Here is a 9,598-nt window from a genome sequence, read left to right as displayed (position 1 = left end):
AACCAATTTTTCACAGCCACGAACACATGTTTTTGTTGTTATAGCTTTTGATTTTTATTGTAATTGCTGTCAATTTTTGTTGTAAACCAACCTATAGCAAAATAATTGTTGTTTAACCACTTTTTGATAAGACTATTTGTTTAATTTTTGGTAATTTTTTTGTTGTAATAGTACATATTTTTTGTAAGCGGAGTGAGAGATTTTGTTGCAATATTATGTAAGAGACTCGGATTAGTCATCGTGTATCAGTTTTGTCGTAAATATTGAGAAGGTCAGACCCAAAGAAACATACCCTTTCGGGTTAACTGGGAATCTAAGGACTGCGGGTTGAGTTTACAAAAAGTAAACGCAAATCACAAAATTCGGGTTACAGTTAATTCTGCCCGTCGGATCGCCATCGGACGGCGCGTAGGACGACCAATTTTTGGCTCCCTATCCGGCGCCCGACGCCGTAGCGTTGTCCATAAATTATTATACCTGCATTGCAGAAACAAAAGTGACCGATTACTAGCTGTTTTGACACGGGTGTTTTGAATTTCTTTCAAAAGAAATAAAAACAAAAATGTGAACTTCCTTCCCAGTAAATTAATGGTGGGGGAATTACGGAGAACATGGGCAGAACATGGCGGTCTACGTACAGGGAGAAGTTTTCTCTTCGGTCGTGACATAGCCATGCTCCCGTCGAAGTACGTCAGCGGGGCGGCCTATCTGGGAATCTGGATGCCCTAGAGCTAGCTCTCTTTCTATATAAACACGCGTGTACGCCAGTCGACTTCAACCCGATCGAAAGTCGACATCTAGGCTGGAGATCAGCAATGGCCGGGAAAATGGATCAGACGATGATCATCGTGTCAGGGATCGTCGGTTCTCTGGGGGTGCTGAGCGCCATTCTGGGGTTCTCCGCTGAGGGCACAAAGCTTACTGTAAGCTATCATCCACTCTATTGATCTCCTTTCTTCCTGACGTAGTACATATATGTGTGCCTATCGGCCTATGCGTTGCCTGTGTGGTATACAATATACAGCTACAGATCTTGGAGTTGTGCTTTCATAGCGTGTGCCTATCGGCCTATGCGTTGCCTGTGTGGCTGTGTGTGTTCTTACTCGGAGTTGATGTGCGATCTTGCAGGTTTCGGACTTGCTGTCGGCCTATGGGGTGTGCTATTACCCTCCGAATCCGGCCCTGGCGCTTGGGGTCTGCGCGGCCATCTTCCTGATAATTGCCCAAGTCGTCTTCGCCGTCGGCGGCGGCTGCTGTGGCTGCTGCAAGTCCCGCGCCATGCCCTCCGAGACCAGCCGGATCATCGGCCTTGTCTGCGCCATCGTCTCATGGTAAGTGTTCGACAGAATGAGCAAACTCTAGCTGGAGGCACGCACGCATGCATGCATGGCGTGGCCGGACAAACAGCTACTGACTAAAACGTGCAGGATCTCGGCGGTGATCGCGTTCGCGCTGTTCGTTCGGGGCGCGGCGTCGAACGCAACCGGGGAGCGGGACGCGACGATACTCGGGCTGTGCTACGTCCTCAAGGACGGCATCTTCGCCGGTGCGGCGGTGCTCACGCTCGCCGCCACAGCCCTCGCGCTCACCTCCTACATCCTGCTCCGCAGGCAGCCGGACGCCGCCGCCGGGGCGAAGGCACAGCTGCCGGTGAGCGCGGCCGGGATCTCGATGGGGCAGCCGCAGTTCCCGCAGCAGTCTCCTCCCCAGGGGTACGGACAGGCGCCGCCGCCGAACTACCCACAGTACTCACCGCCGGCCCAGGGTACGTACGGGCAGGCGCCCAACGGGCAGTTCCCTCCTCCTGCACAAGGCTATGGAGGACACGCGCCGAACCAGCAGTTCCCTCCTCCTGCACAAGGCTATGGGGGACACGCGCCGAACCAGCAGTTCCCTCCTCCTGCTCAGGTCTACGGAGGACACGCGCCAAACCAACAGTTCTCTTCGCCTCCTCCTGCTCAAGGCTATGGAGCGCACGCGCCAAACCAGCAGTACCCTCCACCTGCTCATGGCTACGCGCCGAACCAGCAGTACCCTCCTTCTTCTCCTCCTCCTACTCATGGCTATGCACCGGCGCACCAGCCGAACCAGCAGGCCCCGCTTGCTCAAGGGTATGAGCAGGTGCAGGAAGGACCCGAGGTCGCTGCTGAAGTTGCCGAGGGTGAGACTGATGGCGGTGCCTGGACATCGGAGCCTGTGTAGGTGATGCTGGGGCCACACAGTGAGGCTTTCGTGGCTGATGAGAAACTTGTGCGAAGCCTGGGCAAAATACAAGTTAAAGTTGTTTAATTTTTTATATATATTTTCTTTAAACCGTGTCAAAACTCAAAAACCACTTGAAGTATAGTGTGACATGTTTAAATACATTGCTATCTTTTTTCATCAGTTTAGATTTTAAATTGAATCGGCTAGCGCATCAGCTCAATTTGGTATGAGAGCCAAGTGTTGGATAGGACTTACTTTTTGCCTGTGAAGTAAATCCTTGTAATCGTTCAAACCTGAAGCTGAGAAACAAGTTTTGTCTTACCAACTCGAAAATCTCTCTCATGAGTTACGTATGTGTGAAAGCGATCGACACCCTTTAGTGGTGCCAAGCTTCCCGAGTTCTTGCTGCTTGTAATTGGGCATGAACTTCTTGGTGATACATGAGTACTGGAGAACTTGTAAGCTCGCGAGTTGCGTCTCTCAGCTCTTTTTGAGTAGCCATTGACAACCATGCATTCATTATCGTGTTTAAAATGGGTGTAAGATTCGTGCGACGTCTGAGTTATCTTGCTCAGTGGGGCATGACTTCCCCCTATTACGCTGGTAGTTTTTCTTGGATTTTTCAGGTTATGATTCGAATGAATAAAGCTATATTTTAAAAAAGTCAAACCAATTAAAGTTTACACTTTTAAAAATTATATCAATAAATATAATATTCTATAGATATTATATGAAAATATATTTCATGTTGCACCTGATGATAATGATTTTGTAATTTGCACGATATTTTTTGTAAATGGTTAAATTTACATAGCTTTGGCTTGATAGCTTAACCTTTCAAAATAATATTTTTATTATATTTCATGATGTCCTTCTTACCCTCTATTTCTGATATTTCCCCAAAAACCAATATTATTGGTTACCTACTTACCTCTAGAAAATACATTATCAGACAAAATTTATCGGTATTCACACAGTTTGCTCAAATTGGAGGAATTTTAACAAATTTTGGTCGAATTTATTAATTCCTTCAACGAATCTTGGACGGTATTTTGGCTGGTATTTTTGGAAACCAAATTTACCGTGCCCACCAATATTTTTTCCCTATCGAGAAAAAGAAACGCCGATATCTCCAACGGTTATAGACTACATGGTGTAGGATGTTTACAAGTTTTTCCTTATGCAGCGAACCAAAACAAGTCATATCTATCCTCTAGAGAAGTCCATATTACCCCCCTCGACTTGCCTCAAAGTTCATCTTACAACCTTTAAAGTTGAGTTGGTTCAAGTTTCATCCCTAGTCTATGAAAACAGTTCGGAGTAAACACTTTCACCATTTCAACTGGTTTTTACCCGAAGTTATTGCCATGTCAACCGATTTTTTCCCGTATGCAAACCACGTATCTCACCGTCCATGCATCAGTTAGGGCGAGAAACAACCACAAGAAACCTAGCGAGTTGTAGCCCCGTGCCCCTGTCCAAGATGCCCGTCCGCAGCCCCTGCCCAGGTCGCTGTTCGCAGGCCGCCGCCCCTACTGCCTAGACCACCCGGGCTGGGTTCCTTTGCGAATCGGTGCCAGCAACTTAAATTGTTAAGTGCTAGCGTACTGATGAACAAGTGCACGTTGGAATAACCTTTTGCAGCCATGGTTTGAAATTTCAGTTTTGGAAATATTTCGGCCACTACTGAAATTAATGCAATTCAGTGAATTTCAGTGATTTCTGTTTTCATTTCGGGTAAAGTGCCAAAATTTTCTCTCAAAATTCATTTAAATATTAAAAAATATAAAAAATAAATTATTTTTGAATTAGTGTATATATAGTACTAAAATGTCTGAAATATTTTGACCGAAAGGTAATATTTCAGGGTCTAATGAAATTACTGAAATTCTAAATTGATTTCCATGAGTCATATCTCACGATCATTTCTTATTATCATGCTTCGATCTATTTGGATACGAGGGACATGGACGACGGATAGATTGCAAGTGAGTTGAGCTCCCGAACGCGAGCCTATTATTGGTGGGCTTGGGGTGAGCACACGTACCCGCGGTCACGGCGGACAACGACTATCTGGTCAGCGGCACCGCGGCCGCATACCGTTATTGTCTCTTTAGCGGCACCGCGCGGGCAAATCAGTAGGCAATGGCAGCCTCGGTAGTAACATGGCGGCTTTGTGGCGGTCTCTTTGACGAGTCCGTATGCCACTCCTTCGTGAATTGTATGAATACATGTACATATTTTCTTATTAATAAGATGCTGATATGGCAACTGTTAGATGTATATATTTGTATACTGTAGTTTCCCCATATATTAGGGGGTTTTCCTGCATATTATTACCTGTACATGTAACTATATATTGTGGCCTTTGGCTCTCAGGGAATACAACTTGTCTATTCCTAACATGGTATCAGAGCCGGTTTTAGGGCTCTGCTCGTGACCGCCGCCGCTAGCTCGCCCCGGCCACCGCCGGTTCCCGTTCTAGCCGTTGTTCGTCACTCGTCGTTTCCCGCCCCGTCCCCGCCCGCTGAAGATCGGCCGGCTTGTCCCCGTCCGCTGGACCTAGCCGCCCGGCCTCTGCTGGCCCGCTGAAGATCGGCCGGCCTCTGCTGCCATGTCTCCGCCCCTGGACCGAGCCGCCCGGCCCTGCTCCGTGCCTGCTCGCCGGCTGGCCGATTGGACCTCCACGCGCCGCTGGCTTCCTGCTCCGTGTTGTGAAGTGTATATGTGGATTGCCTAGCCCTTTTCATCAGTTCGAACTTTTGGTTCAAGTGGCTAGTGCATGAAGCTTAACATGGTATCAGAGCCCCAGGTCTCGAGTTCAAATCCTGGCTTTCACATGGTTTTCGCAATTAAGCCTAAAAATTGCCGTTGCCCCCTGGTTTTCGCAGTTAAGCCTAAAAATTGCTGTTGCCCCCCTCTTTAGCCACCGCTGATGCCCTGTTTCGGTGTGCTCTTCTTCTTCCCTAGCCCTTTTCATCAGTTCGAACTTTTGGTTCAAGTGGCTAGTACATGAAGCTTAACAGCAACCAAATCTGGGTAATAACCAGTTGAAACGATGAAAGGTTGTACTGCGAACGGTTTTCGTAGATTATGGGTGAAACTTGAATCACCTAAGAATTAAATGTTGTAAGGTAAAGTGTGAGGCGAGTTTACATGTGTAACATGAAGTTCTCTCTATATCCTTAACCTCAAACCGGTTATGCGAGCTACCTGCGTTGAGTGAACCAGTAGATATTCTAAGCCCACGTTCTCCTTGACCAGACGAACATGGCTACAATCTCTTGTTCACTATACATATCATTAATTTGATGTACAGGACATGCATGCTTGAGTTGGTCAAAACCAGTTCCCGAAGCCATCGATAGGTCACAAGTCAAGTCAATTCGATGATTAAGGGCGCAACAAAGATTATCAACCCATTCGTTCTTCACTTCTTCTCAAACACTCCCTCTGATCCATCATCCTTGTTGAAGAATTATGTAACGGAGGAGTATCAAACAGAACATAACCTCTTTCCAGTCGGCGACCTTGCACACCGCGTCCGCGTGGAAGAGGAGAGACAAGTTTCCCGCCCCTTTCCCTTGCTTCCGTCTCGATCGGTTCATACAGGGCCCGATAAATGGCGCTCACCGCGCAGCTAGCCACCGCACCGAGAAGATAACTGGAGAACGAGACGATCGACGAGCGAGAGAGGAGTCGGACCGAGCATCTCCAGAGAGGAGAAAAGATGGCCATGAGACGGAGAGGCGATGCGAGTCTGCTTTGCGCGGTGCTGCTGGTGCTGCTCTGCGTGTCCGCGCACTTCCAAGGAGCGAGGGGCGCTGCCGCCGGCGCGACGCCGGTGACGCCTGCCGTTCCGCAGACAGCGACGCCAAACGCTCCGCGGACGGTTGGCGGAGGAACCAACCGTCACGCGGACTCCAGGCGGGGCAGACGACCGGGACGACGGCGCCGCGGGTCAGCCCTGTGCACTACTGTACGGTCTATGTTTAGGGGCACTTCAAAGTGCTCCAATAGGTAGCCAAAGTGCCCCTAATTACTTTTAGGGGCACTATGAAAAGTGCCCCGGATGTTTGTGTCCCTAATTGAAATAGGGGCACTTTGAATGAAATGCCCCAAATACATTTAGGGGCAGTTTGAGTTTTGCCTCTAAATGTTTTTAGGGGCAGTTTGAATTTTGCCTCTAAATGTTTTTAGGGGCAGTTTGAGATTTGCCTCTAAAGGTTTTTAGGGGCAGTTTGCATATTGCCTCTAAATGTTTTTAGGGGCAGTTTGAATTTTGCCTCTAAAGGTTTTTAGGGGCAGTTTGAGATTTGCCTCTAAATGTTTTTAGGGGCAGTTTGAATATTGCATCTAAATGTTTTTAGGGGCAGTTTGAGATGTGCCTCTAAATGTTTTTAGGGACAGTTTTAGATGTGCCTCTAAATGTTTTTAGGGGCAGTTTAAGATGTGCCCCTAAACACAATTAGAAGCAACTCTAAGAAATGCCCCAATAGATAATTTCAGGTAACTCTATGAAATGCATCAAAACCCCGTTTAGAGGCACTTTGAAAAGTTCCAGAAAATCTAATTAGAGGCAATATAAACAGTAATACACCTAGTCCAATAGAGCCAACACAGTGAACAATAATGCAAAGTAATCACATCATCCAACATAAACAAGAATCTGGAATTCATTCCAGTATGTCATATCAGTATGTAGCAATTTAATGTGCAAGAAACAATTTGTCAGCTACATTCTTCCTGTTAAAAAAACAAACTTACAATTTCCACTAATGATCACAGTATGTAAAACAATTTGTCACCTACATTCTTCCTGTTAAAAAAACAAACTTACCATTTTCACTAATGATCACAGTATGTAAACTCCGGTGAAACCAATCGAGAACAGACCTAGAGAGCTAAGAGGCAACCAGAATACCCTCGATGGTGAGGGTACTTCTCAATGTACCTCCATCGCTTTACAACTTCTCGATCTTCCACCTGACGTTGAAGACCTTCCACTGCATGTAAGGAAGCAAGACAAAAGATATATATGCCATAGAAGCGAACAGTACATAGGTAACAATTTCGGCATCAACTAAAATGTGCGTACATAGTATATACCGTCAAGATGGAAAGTGACTACTCTCACGCAGGATTACCAGAAAACACTGAATATGAAAAAAGATAGGAGAATGAAAGAAGTTCAAATAGGATCAAGCAATGTACTTTCATGAACATGGTCATGCAAATAGGCTATGACTTGCTTGGGACTCAGGGCTGTCATACTGAAGAAGACCTGGCTCAAGTAATTGCATGGTGAAGCTTTTGTTCGTTGCACTCTCAGATGAAGACGAAGACAGGAAAGTGTGGTCCTAGTTTCTAGTCACTGCATAATATGCATTTGATTGCCTCTGTTGCTTACACAAACGGAGAGGACTGTGGCTGGTACCAAACTCAGTAAAAGGAACACTACAGATTTATTATGCGTATTCTTTTTTTGAGTACCTAAGAATGCATCTTATCAAAAAAAATATAACAATGGAAGCATCTAATTCAGTATAAGAAAAAATGGATTTATGATGGGTAACTCGAGACTACAGCATACCAATTCGATAATTTTGCAAGCTGGATATCCTGCTACAGATTGCTAAGCCGAAGTGTCGTATATGCATACTTCATAGAGTTAATTAATTAGTCAAAGTCACAAACTGATGTTAGTCAATGCATGGTTCAATGGTGAAAATATATTCCTGAAACAAAGCAGTATCATCAAATTATAGGATTCAAGCTTGCATGATTAAAATTTCAAGTTTGTGTAGTTTCCGCCTACCACCACCACAATCGGCAACAAATACATTCCGAAATAGCGCGTTTAGGTGACGGTTAGGTGACAACTTATTTAAATAGCTAGCTATTGCCGCTGTGTGATGACACTATAACTGAAACCGTGTGTGTTCATATGCCCACAAAAGAAGATATTATCTCCAGAATATATCTGACCCAATGAGAAAAGAGGATGCATTTAAAATCATGCATGTGTTTTACAGTAAATCTTTGAGAAACATAGAGGATGGCACAAATTATTATTTTGCGTCACCTTTTTATTTAACTCAAAAATTATCTGATTCCCCAACAGCAAAGACAACATAGAGAAAAACACATATATTTTAGATAGTAAATGTAAGAACCATGAGCACTGTTCCGGATTGTTACTTCAAGAACTAAAGGTTGATAGTTTTGCTCACATTTAGCCGTATTTGAAGACAACAAATCTGCTCATGTCCAGATGTCCAGCTAGTGGTGGCGACATCTAGCGGATCATGACAACAGCGAAATCCACGTCAGGTAGACCGCACATGTATGTAGTATCATATGCAATTCCTTCCAACTCCCAATACAACGCTGCAAAATGGAACAATTGCCTTATTAGCAATCCAAAATCCACGATCATGGTCCAGAAATAATAAAACTAACAAAGTCAACCTTATAGGTATATACTATAATATCATGAGAACTTGAGAAGGGCAACTCGGACATATATCACATCAGCATCAAATTTATTTGAAGCTAACATAATTTAATGGCAGCGTTACATGTGCCAGGATATATGGGAACATTTACATGAGTAATTTGATTTTATAGCAATAAAATAGTAGATATGATGCTAGTGACCTTACTATGGCTCAAGGTTGAACCCATGTATGTACAGTCCCTTCAGCTATGCATCCTAAATCATATGAGGTTTAGTAATATCCATGGTATCAATAAACCAATGTCACAAGTTTGAATGCTATCCTTTTAGGCTTTCTGTTTTTCAATTGACATGGTCATATACTCATATATTATAGCCTAAGTTTATAGTTACAATTAGAAACTGTCTGTTGTTTTTGACCATGTCTGCTTACAGAAATAGCGCTAGCTAGAGCTGCTTTCGCGCCAATGCAAATGACACAACTATTTGGTGCTATAGGGGTCATATCCAATAGTGGTACAGGGTGGTGTCATAGCGTGACTTTCAAGGTCTAGAAAAGCAATAGCTAGCTATTTAAACCTTGCATCCGATATACTATTACTTATTAGTAGTTTTAATAAAAAAAGGGGTCCATTGCCAAATATTTAGAAAAAAGGAATATTACTCTACTACGAAGTCCAATAAGGAACATAAATATATCAAAACGTAATCATTAATCTTAGTATGCAGAAAATCTTCATGAGGTGGTTGAGAAGGAGAGCCCGAGCTGATGATGTGGCAGAAGTTCCAAAACATGGCCCAGTTCATCGTCCCTTAAGTTCACCACGGCCAACTCTGAGGTTCCATGTATGCACAGTTAAAAAAATAAGAAGGTAGTACTACATGCAATGAAGTTATATATTGCAACATCATGTATGCTGTAGGAACCTTAAC

General features: G+C 44.4%; 1 protein-coding gene across 1 annotated transcript; it reads left to right on the top strand.

The window, feature by feature from the left end:
* Window positions 1-803: 803 nt before the first annotated feature.
* On the top strand, window positions 804-2,497 carry LOC127317867 (uncharacterized). Its single transcript, XM_051348501.1, has 3 exons — window positions 804-923; window positions 1,129-1,331; window positions 1,428-2,497. Exons 1-3 carry the CDS (start codon window positions 816-818, stop codon window positions 2,200-2,202), a joined length of 1,086 nt encoding a protein of 361 aa, XP_051204461.1. The 5' UTR covers window positions 804-815; the 3' UTR covers window positions 2,203-2,497.
* The last annotated feature ends 7,101 nt before the right edge of the window (window positions 2,498-9,598 follow it).

Source organism: Lolium perenne, chromosome 1 (genome assembly GCF_019359855.2).
Source record: "Lolium perenne isolate Kyuss_39 chromosome 1, Kyuss_2.0, whole genome shotgun sequence".
Lineage (NCBI taxonomy): Eukaryota > Viridiplantae > Streptophyta > Magnoliopsida > Poales > Poaceae > Lolium > Lolium perenne.
This window is presented reverse-complemented; position numbering and strand designations above follow the sequence as displayed.